General features: G+C 41.2%; 1 protein-coding gene across 1 annotated transcript; it reads right to left on the bottom strand.

The window, feature by feature from the left end:
• Nucleotides 1-68: 68 nt before the first annotated feature.
• Nucleotides 69-25,516, bottom strand: gpat2 (glycerol-3-phosphate acyltransferase 2, mitochondrial). Its single transcript, XM_061279905.1, has 23 exons — nt 25,278-25,516; nt 16,702-16,772; nt 15,555-15,650; nt 15,372-15,451; nt 15,127-15,237; nt 14,685-14,807; nt 13,985-14,084; nt 12,766-12,899; nt 12,365-12,464; nt 10,945-11,124; nt 10,430-10,522; nt 9,738-9,820; nt 8,647-8,774; nt 8,459-8,529; nt 7,860-8,020; nt 7,683-7,786; nt 4,895-5,079; nt 4,358-4,435; nt 4,058-4,180; nt 2,585-2,705; nt 2,279-2,347; nt 2,012-2,067; nt 69-504 (listed from the first exon to the last, which is right to left on the bottom strand). Exons 2-23 carry the CDS (start codon nt 16,738-16,740, stop codon nt 388-390), a joined length of 2,352 nt encoding a protein of 783 aa, XP_061135889.1. The 5' UTR covers nt 16,741-16,772; nt 25,278-25,516; the 3' UTR covers nt 69-387.
• Between the last annotated feature and the right edge of the window lie 561 nt (nt 25,517-26,077).

Below are 26,077 nucleotides of genomic sequence, written 5' to 3' on the forward strand. Positions count from 1 at the left end.
GAGAGCAGTTTAATAACGATGAGATGAAGAGAATTGGGCCTCATTAGCATGGGACACATCAGATAATCTACTTGGTAAGAGTAGGAAAAAAAAGAACAGCTGAAATGTGATCAGTTTACAAATAAAAGCGCCCTGGTTACAGTATGAACACAGGGGGGAGCACGCTGCATCATCATACTACGTTGCTGATCACAGCAACCGCAATCCTCATCTCCTGCAGCTTTATGCTAATGCTATTACCGAGGCAAAACTTGAAATCACTGTCTCATAACTAAAAATCTCTCAATGCGATTAACCCCAAAAGCCTTGGCACCTCAACATGGACTCTAAAACCAAACATTTGACTCTGAAAACACAGTTAAGCACCGAACGCGACAGTTTGACATATTAATCGCAGAGGTACTGAGAGATGAAGCGCTGCAGTTTCTGCCGGTTTTGTGTCGACTGGAACAAAGGTGTGACCCCAAGGAAGACTCCTCCCTCCCACCGCTCCTCCATGAGGACCTGATGGGAGTGCAAACATGGTGAGCACGCTTGTAAAGGTAACACTGTTTCACACAGCAGGATCTAAATCGCCTAAGTTCTGCATTCAAATTTAGTCTGGTCTAATTTGTTCAACAACAACAACAACAAAGAAACAATCACATTTGAATCACAAAAATCTGCAACCGTTTCCACTCGTATATTATTTATTGATTTGCTTCCTTACAGCTCTGTTGACTGGCCGCTTCATTATGTACAGTGGCACAATCCATTTCGATCCAATACCAGAGCTGAATCGATACTATGCCCAAAGCCCTTCTTCTGATGCCTCTAATTCATTTTTAATATCTGATATTTTATTCAAAGATCATTTTCAATCTTGAGACTGTGATCTCTCTGACAAGGAAGGAGCCTTGTGCACATCCATATCCCCTAGTTCTCGGAATGCAACAGTAAAAAACAAAAGGAAATAAAAATGAATCTTTTTAAATGAATTATTTAATTAAAAAAATAAAAGTTGGGAGGAGAAGTAACACACGCGTACAAAATTCTTAAGAATTTATATTTTCACATTTTAGGGCAAAGCCTAATTTAAGGAAGTAGGGGCAGGCAACAAATGCTACTTTCTGGTGTTTGAAGTAGTTTAAACTCATCTTTGAAGTTGTATTTATTAAGTTATTTAACAGCTACCGGTACCTCTTATTTCCTGGGGATGCCATAGGCACAGATTCTTTGGAATGGCCCAGATATACCGTGAGAGGGTCTTATTTTTTATCAACTTCTTGAATTATACTAAAAAAAAAAAAATTTTCCTTAACGTGCCCACTTTTCAGTCAAATCCACTCTTAAAAATACCAAGACAGCAATTGTTTGACGGATGATGATGACCCTGAGAAGCAAATTAAAAGTGCCTTTTACAAGTCATTTCAGATATATAGGTCAATGAAGGTCTATTTTTAAAGGCAGCGATTCCCATCTCGCAAAGACGGAGCGGACTGATGGCTGCATAGGCTCAAGGGCTGACTCGTCAAATGTAAGAGCGGGAGATTGGAGAGTGTTCCGAGACTTTGATGCGCACTACATGGGGTGCTACGAGTGGCCTCGCCGAGCCTCGCGTCAGGAGAATCCATTTCGCTCCAGTTCTTTGTAGATTGTGGAGATGTTCAATAGGAACGCCTTCTCTTTTGTCTTGGAACATCACAGGTATCTATTACTAGGTGAAAGATGACCTCTCGTGGCTCTTTTTCTCGCACTGAATCTCAAACTGCGATCATCAAGCATTTATCTGGCCCTGACAACGTTTCTGTTTTATTCATTCGGATGAGGGTCACCATCACAACCCTGAAACATGCTCAAAAGTTGAATGAGATACTTTGGGGCAATATTCACATTAGTCCAGAAGGGCAAGAAAAAGTTGATTTTAGTTACTTGACGCAATGCCGTTTAAGTATATGTATAATATATATTTTATGACAAAGTACTTTCTCTGAACACACACAGCATAGAATATATAAAGCCTGTCACTCACCCCCAAGTCTATTAGTGTTCCAACTGCAGCTCGAGCAGCCTCCTGTGAGCAGCTCTCTGCAAGACAGCGCACAAAGGCACGCATCACTCAAAAGAACAGACGTATAGCCGATAAAGAAAATAACAGGTCGGAATAATGGAACAAAGCCATTACCAGCGGGATTGGTTGAATATTTTTTTTACATTGCGTAACTCTGAGTGGTTTCAATTAGAATTTTGTCTTTCTATGTGCAGAGGCGTTTTGTTTTTTTGAGGGGGATGTGCTCACCGTAGTGCTGTTTCTTCTTATTTGCTGTATCACACAGATGTGAGCACAGCTGAGTCACAAAATCACCTTCTACCGGAAAGAAGGCGGGGGGGTTATTCCACATGAATGTTCAAAACAGTCTGGAAAGTCATTTATTGTTCTGTATTATATAAGCAATAGAAAACAATGCTACATTATCAAAAATGAATTATACTAAGAGCACATGGAGTTAAAAAAGCTTTTATCTTAAAAAAAACTCATAAGATGGATAACTTGTGTCTCAGGCAAACATTGCTCAAGGAAAGGTAAAGTTAAAATAAACTAAACCTGGCAGAGGAGTTTTTAGGTGGTCCAAGAAAGCGGTGGTCCAGGAGAGAGCCCTCAGACGTCCGGCAAGCATGTTGCAGAGGAAGAACAGCATGTCGGGACACTGATTTGGTTGGCTTATCTACGAATGGCCAGGCAAGAAAGAGCATGATGGGAATGTCAATGGAAGGATGACTGGATGAAAGAACATTCTCCTCCAGGCTTAAAACCTTGTGAGAAGTCACTGTCAGCTAGCATGTCAAGCCACGCAGAAATACAGCAGATGAGGTCTTTTAATTTTGGTTTCTGTCATTTTGTCCGCCAGCCTGTCGGCTCATTTCTTTTTTTGGCCTCAGACTGAAATAGCTCAGCGACTGTGCTATGGATTGTTATTACAAAAGTTCATAAAAACATTCATGGCTCCAGACGACGTCTCCGTTACTTTCGTACGGAGGTTCACGTTCGAGTGAACAACAACGTGGAAGCAGGGTACCGTGACATTTTCATCAGATATTGCCTTGAGTGATACGGTGACTTTTCCAGTGTAAAGGTCAGAGATTCAAAGGAAGCTGTCATATATCTTGACATATTTTTCCCTTTTATGGGAATCGTAATATTTTCCTGCACAAAATGGTGCAAAAGGCCATTTCAGCTAACCAAAGTCATATTCTAAGCTAATTCTTTTTTTTTTTTTTTTTTTTTTTTTTTTTTTACTAGACGTGTGCATTACATGCACTGAATTATATTTCCAGTGAAGATTTAGTCTTATTTAACAAAAGTAGGCTTTCAAGTAAACCAGAGCTGGAGAACATTTTGGATCTCCAAATATAGCAGCAGTAAAACATTAACTTTTTGGCTCCTTTATGTCTTTCGAAATCAAGACCGAGCACTGAGGAAAGACCTCTTACGAGAGGGCCGCTCGCCATGCAATTGTGGTTTTGAAAATGTTTTCTGAGGACAGAGCTGCACTCACAATCCCTCTCCAAGCTTAAGGTGAGAACAATATTTGAATGAAAAATATATAGCTAAAAAAGAACTCGCCAGAGAAGATTTGAATAATGGACTATTGTTCTGTTGTAAAAAGTCCAAAGAAAAGAGGCAAACGTAATGGAGTGCTTTGTGGACGTCGGTCCGCCGCCAAATCACTTTGCGCTCTTTTTTTTGCGAGTTGATTAGTTGCCCCGCGAAGCTTTGAAAAGTCACACCTAACATTCAGGACCGTTTTCTATTAAAGCTGACACACATATTGCTAATTGGTATTCAAGCGATGCGTCTCGCCTGCGTGGCTGCTTTTGTTATGCAGATGTACTCGCATCAAATGGCTCTTTTGTGCGGCCACTTTGCCAGTTTTCTCGTGGCCTGCTTTCACCCCCGCGAGCTGCCATCCACTGCTAACTGGGTCAATATCCCACTGGTTTCTCCCTCGATGCAGTGGAACCTCTGGTGCTTCTCAGTGATGGAGCCAAAACAAAAACTATAGTACAGTTTGGCTACCTTGTAGGACAACAAGTCCCGCTCCTCACAATCTGAATCGCTTTGGTACGACCCATCTGTGGTGGTCCAGGTCAGGGCGCCCTCTCTCTTCCAGAAATCACAGATTGGAACGTCCTTCTGAACCTGCAGATAAAGAACATATATATTTTCTTATAAGAACCAAAGCAGATTTGCAGATAGCAACGATTTGCTATAAATGATTTCAATGCGAAAAGGATATTCTACATTCAAACAAAACAGTGGGTGATTGGTGCCCTGGAAGGAATTGCGTTATGTCTCAGTATGAAAAATACATCTTACTTCTTCCATGATCAGGATGCCGCATCGCACCAAACTGTCAATCGCATCCAGTGCGAAACTTTGAGAAGACTGGCAGGGCTGGAGAAATTGGGAATAAATGATAGAGAAGGTGAGAGAAGAGGCGCAAGTAGCTTCAGTCTCATCACCCGTGGAAGATGATCGGAGGAAGACAGGTGACAAAGAGCATAGACGTCGAGGTGGAGACGAAGATGAGATCAGAGGAGGGAAGCGCCGTCGGCCATCGGGATGGTGGAGTGGGAGCGCTATTTTCCCGTGGAGCAGAGTAGAAAAGAAATAGCGGCTGCTCAAATGAAAGGTGGGCTAACAGAGAAGGGCGCAGTATATCTGCCTCCGATTCGGAGCCCTTGAAGTCAACGTGATGGATTGTGTGCACATGGACGTGCGCACAAACACACGGCACCAGCGCACGTTTGCGCGGCGCGGCGCGGGGTGAGTCACCGTTCGGCCCCATTAAACACGCCTTGAACGAGACACGCCGGATGTGTGTGTGTGTGTGTGATGCAAATGGAAACTCACTGGTCTAAAGCCCGGAGGCAGGAGATGGCAGAGCTGCAGGGCCCTTTCAGTCAGCTCCGACTGGCAGAGGACCACATCAAACTCCAAGTCACCTTTGACCTGGTCTCCATCTGCGCTGTCAGCCCTCACCTTGCTGCTGATGCCACTGCTGGCAATCTCGGATAGCATAGCTGACACGGCACATGCTGGGGTAAAAATATGCATTACTCCACCAACAAGTGAAAATAGACATAAATATGGTAGCCATAATGGACAGCCTGAAAGAGGGTGAGGTCACCTCACGCAGTGTGGCAATCTAGTGTATAAGTTAACATAATGGAATGAAACAGAGGAACCAATGGAGGGGTGTTGCTAATATTGTGCCTCGAAGGGACAATCAAAATTATCCTTGAAATCGCCATCACATTAGATAGCGTGGAAAAAAAAACAACAACCTTGTAATTCTGTATCCTCATCCTGCCTTAGGATAGTGAAATTGATTTGAGAGGGGTCTCCCAAAATCCAGTTTTCGTACCACTTATTCTCACTACGGTTGCAGGTGAGCCAGAGGCAGACATCTTGTTGCCACCTCTAAATGACAATTGACATATTCATGAAAATATTGACCCAAAAAAAAGAGGTGAGTTTGAATCACTCCATAAACACAATTTAGTTATTGGAAGGAGAAAATAAAGTGTGATTCATGCAATCCAAACTTTGTTAAACGAATACCTCGGTGAATCAATTTGATGTGTGAAGGTAGATTCATTTGAACTTATCGGATAGAAGATGCGCAGGGGTATCTATTAAAGTATTCACTGAGTATAGTTCGGGATTATTTCAAGTAGTTGAGGGCAAAGCCAAATGTCTCCTAACGCCCACTGCCTACAACCTGCACTTCCGCAACCAAAATAAACCGTGCTTACATAATGAATCACGCACAGAGAGCCATTATCAAAAGGTACTTACCGAACATGGTGGTTTAAAAAACAAAACAAACAAACAAAAAACCCACTATGTGCTTCAAAATGCAAATGATATTGACAGAGTCAACATTCAGTGAAGCGTTTTGTAAATAGCTACAAATCTGTGTCATCAACCTAGCGCAAGTTAATAGTTGCTAGCACAGCAAAGACGGTAAAGCAGCAGCACTGAGTTAGGAATTTAGAGCGAATTTCTCTCCTCCTCATTCTACGACACGACACATTTGCTCCTTTATCATCTGAGCTTTCGAAGTACCGTAGTTGTTAACACATTTTTCAAACTACACTTTTCAGCAAGTGAGAAACGTCTGAGTGCGCCGCTCCAGACAAGCGATATTGTGTGTTTTCACGACTTAGGAGTAGGACCAGAAGAATATCTACTGTGTTGTTGAAAAGGAGGCTCTGGAGACACAATGTGTGAGTGAGAGAAAAGGACGTGAAACATATTAGCTTTCGAGGGCCCACTGAGGTTGGAGCGAAGATAGAAACCAGGCTCTCAAGAACAGCTTTGACCACTACATTGAAAAAGGAAAGATTAGGAAAACATAAGAGCAATCTACAGAACAAATGTGGGAGGGGAGAGTCAGTGGATCAAGCATGAGTGTGGGGACTGAGATTGAGAGAAAGTACAATCATGTTTTGATAGAAGCCGAAAACTAGTTGGCTTAGCAGAAGATAGTGAAAGAGCGGTTGCGCAATTAAAGGAAAACACATTTATAAAAGTACATAATGACATGTCCCACGGTGGTTAAATGAAATAGAGACTTTTCTTTTTTTTATCAGGTTACAGGGCGGAAATTTGGAGCTCTTGCAACATTGATAATGTCCTCTGGCAAAACAATACACAGGCCAGTCTTGTTTTTTTTTAAATAAATGCACTGTATTTGCCTCCCTGAAATACCTCAGCCAGGAACACTTCTGCAACCGCTCATCCCGAATTTTTTTTCTTTTCACAGTCACGACCATTTCCTCACAAAACGAGCGCTTATCAAGGATTTGTCTCCCCTGCCGAGTTGGGTTTATTAGGGAGAAAATGAGCACTCGTCAATATCACTTAACTCGTATATCTGACATGACTTTATTGATGCATGTTATGTTAACTAATTTTATGAAGCACAAATGCCTTGTTAAATTTAACAATTTGGTTCTTTGCCATCTGACAATAACTTATATGTTATTCTCTAACTGTGAACCATAAACATAATGTAATTAAATTGTTGTGAGTTGCATAAAGAAGTATGATTTAAAATCGTGGCCTTTGTGGCACTTCCAATGAAGCACAAGCACGAGGACACCTAAACAGCGTAATTGGAATGTAAACTTTAGCAAAGGCAGCACAGCTTCCTAACAATGCCATATTCCTGCTGAGAAGGGAGAAATTTAGAATGCTGACCGCTTGCTGTTTTTTATTATTTTATTATTATTTTATTGCTCTCAAAGATAAGCAGATCTGGTTGCTTCCTAGTCAATTTGTCATGCATGACTGACTTTGCAATGACAGCATAAATCTCAGCAATTCAAGCCGGGGGGCAAAAAATTACGGCCACTAAAGACTTTGTTTGTGGCTTTCGACAAAAAAAAGCTAACTGGCAATCTTTTGCTTGTTACATCGCTTGGCGCTTTCGAGTATTTAAGCGGTGCAACTTTTAAAATATCAAATGGATTTTCCGTTCTGCCATGGCAACTGACACAAGTCGCAGCCAAAGCTTCCCACCAACGCCAGCATGCAAAGAGAACATAAGGTCTCCAAATGGCTTTTGGGCTTTAAGTGTTCAAGTGAAAAGTACAGCCATGGTACCAAAATACATGCATGCAGAATCACTCACCACCAACTGCTTCCAAAATAAAAGCATGGGTTACAATCTGCGCCTGAAGGTCCAGGTGCTGTGTGCTAGCAAGAGTAGGACGAGGTACAATCAAAGGGTCTTGCCTAGAGGTCAAAAGAAAGGCATGGAAAGTGGCTCAAGTCAGATTCATCTGTTTTTGATTTCAGAAGAACGGACCTTGAAGGTACTGCGGCTATGATGAGGTGAGGGGTGAGCAGCGTGACGGCGTAGTGGACCACTTCTGTTAGACTTCCTCCAAATCCGACATCTTTGTTCCTAAACAAGAGCTCCTCCGTGAGCCAGCTGACATCACGACACAAGATGGACGTGCTCACACCCTGGCCGAAACAAACCAGGAATTGAAATTCATGCCGTGAATTTTTCCATGGAATACAGTTGAACTTCTCACCAATGCCATGAAGTTGCGGAACAATTGCACCAAAGTTTTGGAACGTTATGACTCAAAAGTCTCCGAATTTCCTCGTTCTCTCAGATGTCGTACAGTACTTGGTGGTCAGGAACTTTGTTGAAGTGATACACCTCGACGCAGACAAGCTTGTGTGTTGGTGATGAGCTAACTATAGTCATGGAAAGTCTTTGCCGAATATTTCCACGAATAACTCATTCACTACCATTGACGGCTATAGACGTAATAGTTTATAATAGTTTGTTTTAAATGTATCTGCATACGTAGGACGGTTAACGTTCAAATTTGTTTTTCACAAGGGCTATCAATAATACCGTTGATATGGTCGTGCAAGTTTGACAGCATTCACCTTGCGGTGTCTGTAGAGCAAAAGACTGGACAGCAGACTGGTGGACATCACAGCCATGCAGGAGATTACAGCTGGGAATGAGAACACAACTCACAAATCCTAAATACCATGACACACTGCTAACAGGATTAAAACATCTCGCGGGGATTCCATTACAGACCAGCAGGGGAACATTATCGCCGACTTACAGAAGACGAGGTGGACAGCGATGGCAGTGTTGAGCTCACTCTCCTGATGAGCTAGCTCTGTGCTTTCTGACACAGAACGAGAAGGCGGGAACCACCACATCTTCCTTTCACCAAACTCACTCGCAGTGCTTGATAGGAAAAGCAAACAGCCGGTATCAATTTTGGATCGAGTGTCAATCCTTCGCTAGGACACATACAACCCAATGTGTAGGTGGATATTTTTGTTTGTTTGTGTTAATGCTACACTTGTGGCTTATACATTTTTAGTGTACACTCCTTGCTCAACAGCGAAACATTAAGAGGACACGGTGACTCGCCAGTGCGCACAGCGGAGTATTAAGCCGTATCTCATATTTCCCTCCGGAACACTGAGCTAAACAAGTGAGTACTGGACCAGGTGGCCCCCTTTGATTGAGTGGCCCTGCTGCTATTGAATGGCGTTATGAGAACACAAACGAGGATTGGCTTTGAGAGAACCATGGGGAGAAGATGTGGGTGGCTGAAGGAAACTGATGGCCATGGAGTACAGTCGTGCAATGAGCAACAAGAAATGGAAAGTAACACGGTCTCATTTAAGAACAACATATTAAAGGCATTTTGAGTCGTTTCAAGTCAACTGATTGACGAGGAATTAGCGTGTGAAGGAGAGAAGCTCATCACGTGTAAAATTACACCGCCGGACCTCGGCGTACTCCATAAAGCTCTCGAGAGTATCGCGATATGATACAAATTTCTTACCTCATTATTTCCTAGCGAGATGGCTAGCACCAAAGCTTGTTAATGCCATGGAGCAAAAGTTTATGAAATGACTACACGCTGCTAAATATCCATTTGAACTATTCCCTCGTTACTATCCAACATTTCTCATCTCATTTAATCACTCTGTTGTTGTTTTCTCAGGCATTCGCTCTCCAAAGATTGTAAGACGTGAAGCTTATTTGCTCACCGAGGATGTTCAACCAACTTTTCGTGTCAGTGCCTGATTTGAAAATTTCTTATCATTTGTCAAATCCTGGGCAAAAGTCAAATCTTGCGGCGATTTTTCCAAGACAAACTGTCAGTGTGTGTTTGGGGTTGTGTAGTTAGATTACCTATCGTTGATAATGACAGGCAGCAACAGGTCCTGTAGAGGGCGCCATTTAACTACTCTGCACCCGCCTGATGCGTACATCTCCTGCGCACACGCACACACAAATCTGAATCAGTGACAATTGAAGGACAGATGATCAATTATTATCACTATTGCACTCGTTGTCCAATAGTATTTGGGGGTCTATATTCCCAGTGAGTCATCCAACGGCATTGATTTGTTGCACATTTACAACTAACTCTATATGACAGTAAGCCATATTTTAAGCCTCCGTTTCATAAATGGATGGAGGTGGAAGGCTTTTTTTCAGTGCAGAAAGAACCGGGCAGCCACAATGGTACATGCAAGCAAATCCGTTCCGCCTTTTGTGTATTGTATCTCATACGCCTCTCAGAACTTCAAAAAGTAAAAAAAGTTTGGGGGAAGCTGATGTAAGCACAGCGTTTGTGTTTTTGTCTGGTTCAGGGCTTAGGGTGAACAAACTAATGAGGACTGCTGGAGCCTCACCACTCTAGTGTGACGATTTTTTTTCCAGGGTTAATGGATCATTGTGGCTCTTGTAGAAACATTAAACACATTAGAATAACAGGAGTGTTTGATAACGAGATGTCTTTTTTTTCTCTCAAATTCCTGAAAAGTATGGGAGTGATTTTAGAGATGTGAGGATTCATTGTCTCCTTAAATGGTGTTCACCTTAAGAGAAAAGGGCTGAGCAAGATGAATCCTGACAATTCCTTCTGGTTTCCTCCAAAGAAGAGACAACAGCCAGCCAAATAGATCGCTAACCTGTAAGACGATGGATGAAGGGGAAACAACGTTAAATACAACTGCGGCACACAGTGACTTGGAGATAATGTCATAGTTAGGCTTCGCCATTCGAAGTCACATTAAGCGGTACCGCTGATGAGCAGTGTGTATGACGACGACGACAAATAAACAGATGATCAGTGACGCCGAGTGTGTGCCAAAGAAGCTTTTTATGGCAATTAGCCGGAAGTTACGCCCACTCTCCAGCGCACAGATGAAAGACGGCAAATAACCATCAACGACATGCAAAGCTCATCTAAACAACAAACAATTGCCAGCAGGAATGCAAATATGAGCTGGCACTCGAAAACTTCCATCCTAATTTAGTTTTTTTTTCATTACGTACACCGAGAGCGCTCGTAAAACTCTCGAGGCTGCTTTGTGTGTTTACAGCCATTTACCTGGAAGTGTGTCTCTGGCACACGATCATAGGAGATGCCCACAGGAACCAAACAGATATCAGGGACAGAGCCGTCTTTGATGAGCTGCCTGATGCGAGCTAGCCACTGTCCCCCTTGACCAGACTCCGCTGACACACCGAGGCTTAGCGATTGGCCCTCATGTAGCAGCTCACGTATGAGCTGAGGAGGAGAGAAAGAGAGAGCTAAGCGATGGTATCAAGGAAGGTCCGGGAGGTCGTGACAGTCTGGAGTAATTAGCATAAAATGTCTGCCATGCATTTTAAATGACACATTAGCCAAATGACAGGTCAAGGCCTTCAGAGAAGGAAGAAAATGTGTAAGAATGTGTGTGGGGCAGTCAAAATGCAAACTGGATGAGGAGCAGACGTAACAGACTGTGGGGGAAACTTTACGACGTTCAGGAAATGAAGTTACGATACAGAAAAACAAACAAGAGCGTCCGCTCAATAAACAAGAGCGGTCTATTAACGTTGACACACAGTAGAAGCAATAAATAAAATAGCTTTCAAACACGCAGGCAATATGCTTTCTCACATTAACAATCAAAGAAGGAAGGGGGGGGGGGGGGGGGGACACACACACGAGTCTCTTATAAAGAACCAAGATTGTAGTTTTGCGAATTGATGACCGGCCAAGCGCTTTTATTAAGACGTATCACAAAATATTGATCTTAATAAAAACCTGTTACGCCTCCAAATGAAATAGATCTTCGGATAAATGATGCAAGGCACTAAGGGCTCCCTTGCTGCACACAAAAAGGAAGCTGGTAATAAGGTGATGAGCACTGAGAAATGTGAGAAGAGGGAAAAAAATAAAATAAAAAATGAAGGTGTGGCATTAATTGAGGAGTAAAAGCGAATTCTTTGCAAAAGGAGGAATGGTGCGTGTGATGAGGGTTGAGTTGGAAGAAGAGTTTAAACCACGGCTTTTATTTTGATTGAGGAGCTGACTGGGTAGGGATGAAAAGAACACTGAAAGACAAATCACAAGGCCAGGTAGCTATCTTGTGCTTACCCAGCAATTTTATATCATCACCAGCCTGAAGATTTCTTTTTTCATCCACCAGCAAAATGCATTAGCATCATGTTTTTCTGATTCATGACCCAGGCCTTCATTTCCATTCACTTGGGAACAGGCCGTTTGTATGTTTCAAGACACGCGGCTAATGAGGAACTGCTGCAATTGTCGGGCTCGAATAGATTGTTCGGCGAGGACGGATTATTTATTTGATTCCATTAAAGTGGTGACTCAGAGAAAAGGGAGCGTGGAACCGGATTTAACCGCTGATGGATTTGCATATGAAACTCAAGCGGATGACTGCCATTCAATGACATTTAAATTGGATAGGAGAGAAAGGAAAACAGTCACACTCAGCCATGAGACAACACGTCAAACTTACAGAGGTCATGACAGGCGCGTACAGATTGTCCGCTTCCGCATCCTGCTCAGTGGATGCAAACGGCGGCAAGAAGATCATGCCGATTTTGCGAAGGATCGCCCTAAAGGGGAATTTGCCACGCATCATTCCACACCAATCTGAGACATCTCAAGAGCAAGCACGGGCATCATAACCAACTTCTTGATTAACTGATAAATTGTTCTTAATTGATAGCTGACTAACTGAGAACTGTGTTGCAGCATGTTAGCATAAGAGGGAAGAATTGGCAAAAGAAGGTTCAGGTTGTTTCTTGCCACAACTAGTTTTATCTCAAACTAACCTTAAAATCATTTTGTTCATACATTTGTTATCACAGTGATGTTTGTACACCGCTGAACGAAATGTGTATCATTGTTTTGTACCTGAGGAAGGAGTTGTTGATTCGAATCGGACAGATTGTATACGGGACTCTCAGGTTGTTACAGAAGAGCACCAGAGAAAGGAGAAGGCTGTCCAGCATGCTTTGACGCACATACACGTAGACCAGCAGCGAGCCCTGAATGGTGTCATGGAAGCGGCTTTGCATTAGCAACATACATCACATTGCCGTTCCATTGGACTTGGAACGATGCTGGCTCTCGCGGGTGTGCAGAGATTAGGGGAGGAGATTGGTGTCTATCCTTTAAAAACGTTATTATTATGACTAGTATCAAGGAAATGAAGATTTAATTAAAACAATCTCCATTTGATATCCACAGAGAAATAAAAGACGAATGAAAAGTGAAGTATAAGCTGTGAAAACTATCAGGCAGAGAACTCCAAAGTCTTTTTCGACTCTTTAGAGTCACCTGGTTTTATAATGACTTATTACTTTGCTTATTGTTCTGCTTTTTAAGTATCTCATTCTTTTATACCTATGTTTTATTAGCGAAGGGGTAGCGCTAACTGGAGCGACTACAGATTACGCAGCGCGCACATTAGCATTGAGTCAAATCTCAGTTCAATTAATTTGCCGCTCGTACTTCTAGCTGACAGCTCCTCTGTTGTTCTTCCTAAATCTTTTCAAATGATTCATTAGTTCATTTCATTTGGATTCTTCACTTCATTTGTAATTTTCCTCTTATTGACGTGGTGGCCAAACTTGGTTCAGAACGTCTTTTCTTTGTCTGTGGACACAAAATTCTTGACACTTCACCCAGGGAGAAAAGAATAAAATGTATGACACTGACCTCTATTGATTTGTTTTCTATTGTCAAAAGTTAATAACAGAGATGAGGGATGACATGACATTTCCACAAGGGATTGAGTCAAAATATTCTAAAGATAATTCGATTATACAATTGAAACCAGGGACATGCAAAATAGTTAATTAACTAGTCTGATTTAGCTAATAACGACAACTATGTAGTAGTCCATGACAAAAGAAAGTCACTGAATAATAATAATTATTTTTATTTTACACTTTACATTGCAAAGAATCTCAAAGTGCTGAACAAATCAGAGAATTTTAAAACACATACCATAGCCTGATTTCAATCATAAGAAATGGTCAGTCTAAACACTCATGGCTTGAGCACGGTAGCAGCTTCAGAAAGAATATGCGTGTGCGCGCGCACGTGTGTATGATGATGAAGTGTGTACCTCTTCTGAGGCTCTGTGCAAAGCCTCAAAATGGTTGAGGTTCACTTGAATACTGGCAAAAACAGCGGCAAACATCTTCGTCATCACCCAGCCCACGCATCTAGTCACGAGGAGAGTGGCAGCAATGTAGTCGGACAGAAAAGAAAAAAAAAAAGGAGATGAAAATGATGATGACGAGAGTGGAATGACGCATGAAAAGCAATAATGGACAAACAAGGAAGGCAGTGAAATCCTCAAAGTAGTCACTCACATACCGCAGTTGCTATCTATCAGGCAGATCTTGATCATGTTTCATTTTGAGGCTTTTTTGTTACACTTAATATCATTTTATGATATAATGTGAGCTATTTGATTATGAAGGTGAGAAACAAGCTGGAGATCAAGAAGGAACTCAGAAAATGGCTCCTATTCTAACTGCATACATTAAATGTCTTCAATACGGGGAAAATATTCATTAATCCACTTGATTACTAAAGTATTTTTTTTTTATATATGTTAAGCTTCAATTATTCTCCATGAAACGTTTTTGTTAATATTTTGGGCATTCTGGAACAAATAAATTACATGTACATTGTTTCCTATGGAAAACCTTTTTTCAATTTTAGTCTGACGTTCCGGAAAGGATGAACAAGCAAAACGACTTGCGTTCTACCGGCTTCAAACATAAAACTTCAAAGTATTGACATGATGAAAAACGCACCGTAGAACTCTTGGGGAGATGCAGGTATTAATTAGGGGGCGGAATGTTGAGATGGGATGAAGCTGCCCTTGGGTTTCACCACCCTCAGGCGCTTTTTGGTTTGCTGCGAGAGCCTCCCTCACACTGAAAGACAAGCACAGTTAAACAAGTGCTAAATCGAGTTCTTCCATCCTAAAACCCTCCCAGTAGGACTACCTTGAGTGAAGGGGGTTAGCAACACAATCATATTGACAAAAAGGCAGAAAAATATGATGGCTGTCCCTTGTTACGCACTTTCGCTCCCCAGGTGATAGGCTTCCTTCTCTGTCATTGTTTGCGTGTTTTATCTGCTTTCCTTTGGTCATTTTCTCTTCCCAGAACGGGAGGATCTCATTACCTTTTCTGTATCTTCCCTTATCATTTATTTACTGCCCTCCTCCAGAAGCTCTGTCATCTCTGGTACCTGCTACTCTCATAGATGCTCTCCTGCCGGCTGTTAACAGGACTGGGATAAACCTTGCGCCCACTCACAAACAGCACGCAGCATATCCTCCGCACTAGCCAGCCTCTGTACCTACAACAAAATGGAAATCAAAGATCAATAAAAAAAAACAACTGCTACTTGTATTCTTCCCCTTTATCGTTTTGACATTATTTAGGCGATACTTTTGACCTCAGTGCAGCCCTATCTTTTGTATCTTACGTTACCTGGTGTGAGTTTCATCGACACAGAGAATATTGTGGAAGTCAAGGCGGGGGCTTCGTCCAAACGTCTTACGATAGCGTGACTGAAAAGGACAAAGGAGATATTTGCCCACGGTACCGGAATACCAACACAAAGTATATTTCAAGTGCATTTAAGATTTTCTCTTTTTCTGCTTGGATTCTTACCAGACTGTCTGGAGTGCATTGTTGGCAGCACTGACCCACAATTGGTCGGAACTTGCCCAGCACAGGTACGGATGTCATCTTAAATGACCATGACACCTGAAGCACAAGAAAAAAAGAATGATACAAAACACAACACTGTTACAAGTCATGGACGTGAGTAGCACCCAGAAAACAACTTCCCAAATTCTCTTTAAACTTTGCTGTAAAATAAATGTGATATCAGTAACATAAACATGAAAAAGTGATAATGGAGAAAAACAGTCGTAAGATTTACTTATTACCTAAATTATTAACTGTACTTCTAAGCTCTTTTTTATTTGAGTGCAGCTTGTGGCGCAATAAAAAACAAAGAGGCAAGAAAAAAATGGAAGAATGACTATGAATACTAATACTGCCTTAAAACAAGGACTTGACTGACAAGATGCATTGCTTCGAATTCACACTGATCCAGTTTAGATATAACAAGCTAATGAATCCTGTGAAATCAATGACTTTGATCAATGATAACGATCTGAGAAAACGGAACAGTACACTGAGTAAGTGTCTTGCCAAGACACTATAATACGAAAATGGGAACTGCAAAGGTTCCCTCCCTCCAAATCCTGCAAGGAGGACCATAGTAAATTTATAGTGCAATGATCAAACAATTGTTTATTACTACGTGTCTTGCACATTTGTAGGTTAAATATTATTGGGTCTTTGATAAGCGCCATCCTGGGGTTACATTTGTTTTTAGAATTAATGGAAAATGATCTTGTGGGACTCCCTGCGTGTTTTATGATACAGACTAAATTACTAAACTGTAGTGGCATGCTTGCATCTGATTATTGGATATTAATTTCAATTTGCAAACTACAATCGGGACGACCAGAATCAAAATTCAAACCACAAAACTGACACACTACCGTAAGCCGTGCTGCCCTGAATTATTTTCAATTGCCAGCCAAATATTTCCCAGCTCTTTTCTACTTAGATGAATACATTTTATTTGACAGAAATTACAAGACAAATCAAATACCAAGCACATGGGGCCAGGGCTGTTTCCTTGAGATTGGCAAGAACAAAGATTAAGGAATGAATGCACAGGGTTCAAGTAACAATGGGAAAGGGTCACGCATGCATGCGGCGGTCTTTTGTGTGGCATCACCATGTCTCGAGCTATCCCGCCATTCAACTGCTGCACCATGATGAGTCCAATCCAGCCTTCAATACGGTTGTCTGCCAAGGCAAAGATAGGAGGTGGAGTTGGGTGTTTGAAAACATTTTATGAACACACAACAAACAAGAAAAAAAAAAAAAAAAGGGAATGTCTGTGTAAGAAAACAACCTTATCCTCTGGTTCTCTCTCGAGGTAAGAATTTCATGAGTACTGGCCTATCTATCATTCTTTGCTCATAGATGCAATTTCAACCAACTAAAGCAGCACTTCTCCGCCTCCACAATCTCAAATTGTCTTCTTTTCATCCTCGCGGGCGAAGAGAGGCTAGAGTTGCGCTTTTCCTGTGGCTACTTTGACATTGGTTCCATTTCCAATCAAGCATTGATTCAGGGCAATTTCTTTTATTTGTGTGCTTCCAATAAAAGAAGTCAATGAACTGGTGGCTCAGTTGTCTTTATTATTCATTGTGTTAAACACACTGTTGCTTTGGAGGAAACGATTGTTGATTTAGTGCGCACCGATGCAAAAGGGAGGTCACTACTTGGCTGCAATATCGATTTGGTCTCAACTAGTTTGGGATTTAAAGCAACATAGAGGTGACAGATATAGATTGTTGGCTTCTCTGGGTTACAGTATGATGTTCAATTTGTCACTGGCAAAGAAACGCGAGTTCGAAATAAAGACATTCCACCAACTGGAATAATTGCTTATTTAACTTGTCATTGAAAATTTCCATAGCCAAACTGAGACCTAAAAAATAATAATAATATAAATCTAAAATATACAGTAAATATTATTCATATAAAAATATATTTAATATGTATTTATATTTAAATATCAAAATTATTCTCTAAATTAACATATTTTAAATGGATTCATAATGGTTTATGATATTGAAAATTGAAAGTAAGCAATGCTGATGCAATCATATAAGGACCAAGTTACCTCTGAAATTTTGCAGATCTGGATCACCCGGATCACGGACATATTAGTTTTCAATCCAATGGATGAAATTCTGCGGTGTAATTTAAAGTGTCATCCTGATAATTATGATCATCATCACAAAGCTCTTGCTGGTAATCAGCCATCAGTTGGAAGACTTATTCGATTCAAAGGAAGACTTTATGTCTTTGTAGCTTACTCGACTGATCCCACTCTGTCCCATTACTTGGCTAATTGAAGTCTAAGCTTTTCCCCGTCCCCGTGGGGAGATGCTCCATTTCTCCTGGCTCAAGTTCCCACATTCATTATCAACTCCACTGGGAGCAAAGACACTGATAAGAGGTTTGCAGGAATCGGTGATGCTTTGCAGGTGCAGGGGTTGATGGTAGCAAAACAGCAAGGAAAGGGAGTTAAACTGCAAATTACGCAGCCACAGAATAAGCAAAGGCTCTAATGGGGTTACATAATCCACTTCCACCTGGAGCCGAGGCAATCGAGTGTACTATTCCGACGCCAGACCCGAGTGAAATTGCTAACAAACAACAGACTCTCCGATATGCAGCTTATACTAAAAGTAACCTATAGTTTTACCATAAACTATGAGTTAAGAATACAAACCTTGTAATGATCTTACTGTTCTAGCAATACAAAATAATCAGGTGATACGCTGCATACCTAAAAGCAACCCAAGGGCTTCTTCAATCCACCAGAGACCGAGGATTGTGCCGACTATGTAGATAACGCCACTGGGACGTCAATGCGATGGGCTTTTATCGGCGTTCTGCAAGTAAACCTGGAATCTTAATACTGTTTACGCACACAACTATGCAGTACATACGTCAACGGTCAGTCTCACTGCTACAATCACATATAGGAAATCAATCAGGGAATCAGTAGCTGCAAGTTACGAAGCACGGCTGCATCGATTTCTTCACACTAAAGGAATTCTTTCTTCTTTTCCTTCCGCTTACTTTCCACTTCAATGCCCATGGTTCATTGTAGGTCTTACAGTAGGGCAATGCATTATTTATATAGAAGCAAGATTTCCAATGAGCTGAAATTTTGGTTCAATCGCCCACGCAATCAACACAATTTTCTATGATCAATTAATTATTATGGCTTTCCCTGATTAGCATATTTTATATTCATCGCCAACTCGGTGAAGAGGAACACCGTGAGCTGGAAATGGGTGAAAGCATCGCACATTTTTTAAACAAAAAAACTATATCAAATTTTACATTGTGACTCCAAAGCCATCATCGCTCTGCCAAACATCAACGTCGGTTCTAATTATCCAGATTAACACCTCTGCGGCTGAGTGCGGCCTTTATTCGTTGCCCCTTTTAACGGCAGCCAGCTTCACAGCACGAGCTGTCGTCTCACTTAGGGCAAATTCTAAATAGTTGGGAAACGTGACCTACTTAAGAAAATCAACGGGATAAAAAAAAACACTCATAATGTTAACATCCTATCACTGGTTGTTTACACCGAATAATCAGGTGCTCCATGTTAATAAAAAGGTAAAATAAGTTTTATTTTATCCCTCATTGAAGGATGTAGAAATGTGGAATTTGTGATTATGTTTGTAGACTGAGTACAAGTGTGTGAATGAAATGGAGGCCAAATGAAAGGAAATATTTTGGATTTCTTTTGGTCACTCAAGAGATTCTCCTCCCCTCCCCGGTAAAGAGAGAAACAAATGGTCTCATCTTGCTGATAGTTTTCATTTCAGCCACCGTCAGAGATGTCACTGCTTACTGGTCGTCAACAGGGACAATGAAATCCAAAAGGCTACTATGCCTCCCCCAAGTTTGCCACCAGCCGGTCACAAACATACATTTGCATAATGAACATATTGTTAATGTCAGAAGAGGGGGTAGCCAAATCGGTGCACCTGGCTCTCCACGGGGGGGGGGGGGGGGGGGGGGGTCGGTGAGATCGATGCCTGTAGAGGACGTTCTCATGCCAGAACAGACGTACACACACCCTGCCTGGAAATGTTGTTTAATTAAGACGATCGTTCATTCCGGAGGTGCCTCATAGGTGCAAGTCAGAAGTAGGTCTCAAGCCGTAACCTTCAAGTTTCAAGCAAATTACTGAGAAAACAAAATCAAGCCACTCAAATTGAGTCCATACTAAATTTGAAGTAACTTCAGTTATCACACAGTTATACATATTGAATTTAAAATTGGAAATAATGAAATGCTTTGAGCCTTTGATGAATGCTGTTATAAGTGAATTTAGAAGTCAGTAGTTACATTTAATTTGCTTTCATGGGCAACGAAGCTAGTTAGCTCCGAGGCTTTCCGTTTGATATCTTTGCTTTAAAGAGCAACACAACAAATTTGATAAGTGGGGAAAAAAAGCCAGCAGTCATCACTCAATTGATTCATGTCTTGATTCACTCTCAAGTTTGTGTTTTTTTTGGGGTTTAGATTATTGATTGATGGTCAAACGACTTCTTGAGGAGAAATCATTTTGTTATTACATCTCGGGAAATAAGGACCCCTTTCCATGGCATAACACAAAGAATACATCAAGCATTAGTCACTGGAGGGTTTGACTCATTTGTATTCTAGTAGGCTCTCTCGTAAACATAAGTGGATGAGTGCGACTAAAATAAGGGGAGGAGTGGAAGATAAAAATCATTCAAGCAAAGAACAAGAGCTTTCCTGACCCACAAACCAGTTGAAGGTCCTCTCGACGATGGCCCCCGGGTCTGCCGCACAGGAGTCACTTTGCCGAGTGGACGGCGAGTGAATTTCCATTCCGATTGTTTACAGTAAAATGACTAAAGAACAGACACTTAACAGGTAATAAAATGCTTCGCTGCGGTGATAAAAGTCGAGTCAAAAGTCTGCAAGTCTTTACAACCTTGTGGGTCTCTGTACTCTCTCCAAGGAATCTACAATGTGCACACACACATTTAGTACAGAGGCGACAGTCTTGGGGTGATGTAAGGTGGAGTGATTACACTCCATAATGAAAAAATTCAAAGGACATTAGACAGTTGTTGGTTACATGGAGAGCAGAGTTGCCTTAAAAGTGTGCTTTGCTGGTGTCCGACCTACAGATGACTAATGGGGAGAAACACAGGACCTCCTTAAATGTATTAGTCTTCATGGGCACAAGCTAATCTCGTACGGTAACATGAATAAAACGGCCGGCGCCGGGAGACGTCCCCATGAGAAAAACCGAAAGCTCTCTGTCGCCCTGATGGCTGCTTTGCGGGATAGGTCGTAAATACTGCTCACCGCATGCTAGATGATGGAGTCGCATGCTCGTTTGTGGGAGCAAATGCACGTTTGCTGCGTTATTTATCATTAGTTTGCCTTGCAGGAGTTCATATCGAATTTGGAATTTGGATTTTCACCTGGGGAAGTTTAGGAAACTGGTTCCATGCGAATGCTTATCTAAATAAACAGATTTAGAAGGAAAAGGAAAAGGAGAAATGGGCAGAATCAAAGAATGATTATTGAATCGACCAATTCATCCTCGGCTGATTCATCCCGTCGTAAAGCAATTGAGTCAAAGCGCGCTACATGGCTGTAACCAGCAGAGGCGCTGTTGATGCATTCTCAATTGCATCAAAGAAACGTCAACAAATATACGTAATAAGTACGACATTGCCGTCACGTGACCAAACAGAGGAAGTCTGGGATCTGGTGGTTTTGTGTTTGAGAGAGCCAGACTGAGTGAGGGTCATTAGGTGAGCTCATTAAAGCACCAGTGGCTTGACAAGGGTGACGGGTCTACGAAGACCAACACAACACGTACCCATCTGCTCTCTCCGAAAGGACGAGAAACAAAGAGTGTGAATGTTTTATGAGCTGGATTTGTTCTCTCAAAAAGAGAGAAGCACCACGCTACCTTGGTCTTTTTCACAACAATAAACCCCAGTCTGGAAAAAAAAAAAAAAATAGTTGGATGGAATAATCAGACGGACTAGGCAGTGCACACATAATGGAAGGAGCAACAACAGATGCATGGCTAGAATTCGTGATGTGCAAACCAAAAAGGATTGATTATGATCACTGGCTTTGCTGCTCTTAGTTACATTATTGCAATTTTCCTCCTTTATAATGATTATGTCATTCATTCAGAAATGCACTAGTGAGAGATCTGCAATCGGGAAAAAAAATGAATGTGTGCACAAATAAAAATTTGTTTAACTTGTTTAAAAACCAAAACCACCTTGGTCGCGGACAAACTAATTAACCCCCGTTCTTCTGCGTGATTGTAAACGGCGATTACCGTAGCTGTGAAGAAGTTCAATAAAATGTCATGAATTTCGATCAAGTCATTGTGTAGCTCTTCAACAGAAAGGTCTACATTCTTTGAATAACCTCATCAAGTAAATAAACTGAAAACTGTCGATAAATTGCTGTGCAACCTTTTACGTTTAAGATAAACCTAGCTGACTTTTGATTATACTGTCATAGAAAATGATATATTTAATGCGTTAAAAAAAAGTGTGGCAAACAAACCCAAAATAAGTAAACATCCGAGTCGTCTGAGCATTTCAAAATGGAGCTGAGACAGCAAAATGCCAAGAAACAAGCAATCTCAGATGGTGGACATTGACAAAACTTATTTGCTTCTCATTTTCTTCCGACAACCTTGTTCTTCTCAAGTAGCCAGGAAGAAACACAAATAGGCCAAGTAGAGAATTGACACATCCCCATGGCAGCAAGTCAGAGCTCCTCTAATACAACACAACAAAACACAGCTTTAGTTTCTTCCGCTGGGGAAAGTCAGAAATCCTGCCAATATTGAGCCCTAATCGCTGCAGCACGACGACAACACAAGTCTCCACATGTGATCGTGTTGTGTCACCTCACTCACTCACCCACTCACTCAGGGCGACATACCCAGAGAGAGAGAGAGAAATATCTTAAACACCGTAAATCTACAATCATGTCTCGACTCTGACCATATACGGGAGGTAATAACCATCAACACATTCTTCCATGACAGCTGAAATCTCTTCTGTTTAATTTTACAATGTCAACACAATGTCCAACATTTCGTCATCTTTGATCGCCTTTAGTTAATCCTCTGTCATTGTTCCCCCCAGTGACAGGCTATCTTCCCCTTAGATCACTCTTTAAAAATGTTTGCCGTCTGTCTCTTGCCAATCTCGCCATATTTCTTTTGCCCGTGTTTTTCCGTCCTTGTTTCCAACTTCACTTTGCTTGTCTTCATTTCACGGAGCTTATACAAGTTATGTTTGTTACAATTTATTCCAGTGAGTTGAGTTTTTCCAGATTCATTCAATGGAGAATTTAACCCATCGTTAAATACAGTTCCTTATTGCCGGGGAACCGGTGACTATATTTTTGCAACGCGCTCGCGCTTATTCTTTGCCGGCATCTTATCGTTCCATTCTGAGAACAAAACAAAAACGGATTTCCTCCTTATTGTGCACATTTGTTTTGCCCTGCATTTAAATCACTTTTATAATCGCATCACACTATCCGAGACGATCCATCCTCTCCGCAATTGCCTTCTGTCCCTTGACTTCAAACTCCTCCGTGCCTACTTTTGTGATATATCTATTTTTTTAATCCGTTCATATCATTTTCCCCCCTCGTTTAGCTTCCTTTTCTGCTTCCTGCGCCTGCATTTCCTCATTTCACTCAATGGTTACCTCCACAAGCTAAATCTGACTGTGATTGATCCACTAATCTTCTCTGCTTTCAAAGTGCCAAAAGAACACACCATAGCATTAACACCACCAATAAAACTAATGATAGCAATAAAGAACGACACTGCCTACCTTATCAGTGCTATTGGTATAAATAAAGGAAGACACTTATCTTCGATGAATCTCATCTCACTTCCTCCCTCACACAAATACGCAAGCCTTTTGGCAATATCCCCAAAGTTGCCCGCCGCAATAGACTCCAAATCAAATTAGGCCGAATAAGAGCGGCTCACCGGCATCAGCAGGATTTCCAGGATCTTCATGAAAAAGCTGACAAATAAGAAAAGCGTCTTGGAGAAATGTACTCCAATCTTTTGATCTCAGCACTTTTACCTCATCAGGGAAATAGATTGCTGAGGATAACCCCGATCAAGCCCTGAACTTTATTGATGAACAACTACTGACATTAGCACCAAAGGCTTTACGAAAAATAAATGCACGCTCTATTTTTCTGCGATGGTTCACTGAGTAGTCGTAGTAGTATTTTATACATGTGGATTCTCAACATCAACCTTCGGTCACCGTAACACCACAGCCAAAAGTTCACTTCAACCTACACGATGGGCGAAGGAGCAAAATCTCCACTTCCAACACTTCAACCGCGCCAACTGGGAACACGTTCCGTCTGCACGTAGTCTGCATTTTACAATATGCGTTGTATTTGTACTTGACAAGGACGCTGGAAAAAAAAACCCAGCAGTGATAAGTTAATTGTAATGCAAAGCATCTCCTATAGTTGACGCGTCCTATTAAAAGCACTTCACGTGGGCAGTATGAGTTGCCTTCACCACATTGAATGCAAATGTGTTTTGTAGGTTGATCGGATGGCTGACTTGGTCTTTTGATTGGACTTTTAATTCATTATACTACCCCACTGAGACTGTCTCATGAAATACTCATCAAAAAATTGTTTGAACGGGAACATGTAACATGTCATTTGACACCTAGTGTCGAGTTTGCCTTTTTTTCATAAGGCAAAAGACAACAGAGGTGCTTGACAATTTGCAAAATGAGAACAAGTTCTAAGTGGACTTGACAAGGCTGAAATAACCTGTCTCCAAATGTGCAGGCACTTACTAAATATCATGCAAGGCACGACTGAGTACAACATATTTAATAATGCAATGTTTATAACGAGTATCTCTATTCACTACCAGAAAAATAAAAAAAGAAAATAATACAAGTAAAATAGCGACTGGACCGCGGTGGTATTCTTGAAAATATTCGTCACCAGTGTCAAAACCAGTTTATTTATTTATATTCATTTTATTTTATAAATAAACTTGACCTAAAAAGAAAGCCTGCATACAGTAAAAAAAATAATAAAATCAAACAAAATCCACATTGGCTCCCAAATATTAAAAATTCCTTTTCCTCTATTCTAAAATCAAAGGTAGGATCTATTCAGCCTCTGGACAGAACCGATTTGTAAACACCACGGTGAATCCGAGATTTGTCTAGAACACCAAGTGATCAGTCATAAATCCCTGTCTTCTATTGTGACCACAACTGCAGTTTCTATAGTAATCATGTATTACGAGTTTGGACACGTGTTGGCTTTCCTGCACAGGAGCCAGGGGAGCAGAGTATAGCAAGGTATATACAGTAGTGCTGCAGCGTGCATTCAAGATATTAATTATGAATCTGATTCCTTTGACAGCCAGAGTATCTCCAAAAGACCACAGGGCGATGACCTTCTTATGGACACGTACATTCACAAAAAATACTATATGTTGCAAGACCCTATCTTTGGACCTCGAGGGTCAATCCACAGCCATTGAGAATGTAAAAGTGTTTCAGTAAACTTCATAGTCCATGTCATAATCTACCTAGGACTGTAAAACTGAAAAATACATTTAGTTTGACAGAGTCGTAATATATGTCGGTGTGAGTACACAATACAACTGCACATTACCTTATTCTGATGCCTTGCACTGAATGGAGTAAGTCAGTAGTTGCTGATCACCAGCCTCAAGATCATTAGTCATGGTGGAATGGTATTTCGACTTGCAGTCTAGGATATAGTAGGTTTCCTCATGTTTGGATAATTTTTTAAAAGTAAGTAAAGACCTGTCCATGTGCCCTGAATTTGAGATGAAAATCAACCTGGTTAGAATCCCTCGTCCTCCACTCCAGACACAACAGTGTTGAGTTAGTCTCATCTTGAAGTCTGACTGTCTGTTATTAATTTTGCATTCCAAACATTGTTTGGTTAGAAAATTGGCTCTTTTTTTTTAACCACAGAAATAACTCGGCATGCCAACAAGAGATGAACGAGTCATCTAATCTGAGAGGGTGTACTTTTTATGCCTCAAGCCGGTTGGATGATTGCAATCCTAAAATCACGACAATGCCATTTCCAGACAAATACTCTAATCATACATCAACTCATTTTACGTTTTCTCTTTCAAGCATTCAAATAAAACGAACAACAACCAAGTCTTCCAAGTCATCGGGTCTTAATTCAAGTCTTTTAGTCCCAAATCTATATCAAATCTTGGAGCTTTTACAATCGTGACTCGAGTCTCCTTGAGTCCTCCGAGTCTCTGCTCCATAAAGTTAAGAAAATAACAGCAGTGGATGACAAACATTTGCAGGGGTGTAAAAACCATGAAACAACAATGAATGACATCAGCTACAACTTCCAGAGGGCAGGAGTGAAGGTCGTGATCATGAACAGTAAGAATGACTAGAAGATGTAAATGACTTATTCAC

This window comes from Syngnathus typhle, linkage group LG5 (assembly GCF_033458585.1).
Source record: "Syngnathus typhle isolate RoL2023-S1 ecotype Sweden linkage group LG5, RoL_Styp_1.0, whole genome shotgun sequence".
Taxonomy (NCBI): domain Eukaryota; kingdom Metazoa; phylum Chordata; class Actinopteri; order Syngnathiformes; family Syngnathidae; genus Syngnathus; species Syngnathus typhle.

Coding starts and splice junctions, on each gene's coding strand:
- gpat2 (XM_061279905.1), bottom strand. CDS start 16,740: ATGGTGCAGCAGTTGAATGGCGGGATAGCTCGAGACATG. Junction 12,900..13,984: donor TGCACAGAGCCTCAGAAGAG/GTACACACTTCA, acceptor GACACCATTCAG/GGCTCGCTGCTGGTCTACGT. Junction 8,021..8,458: donor TGCTCTACAGACACCGCAAG/GTGAATGCTGTC, acceptor TGTTTCGGCCAG/GGTGTGAGCACGTCCATCTT.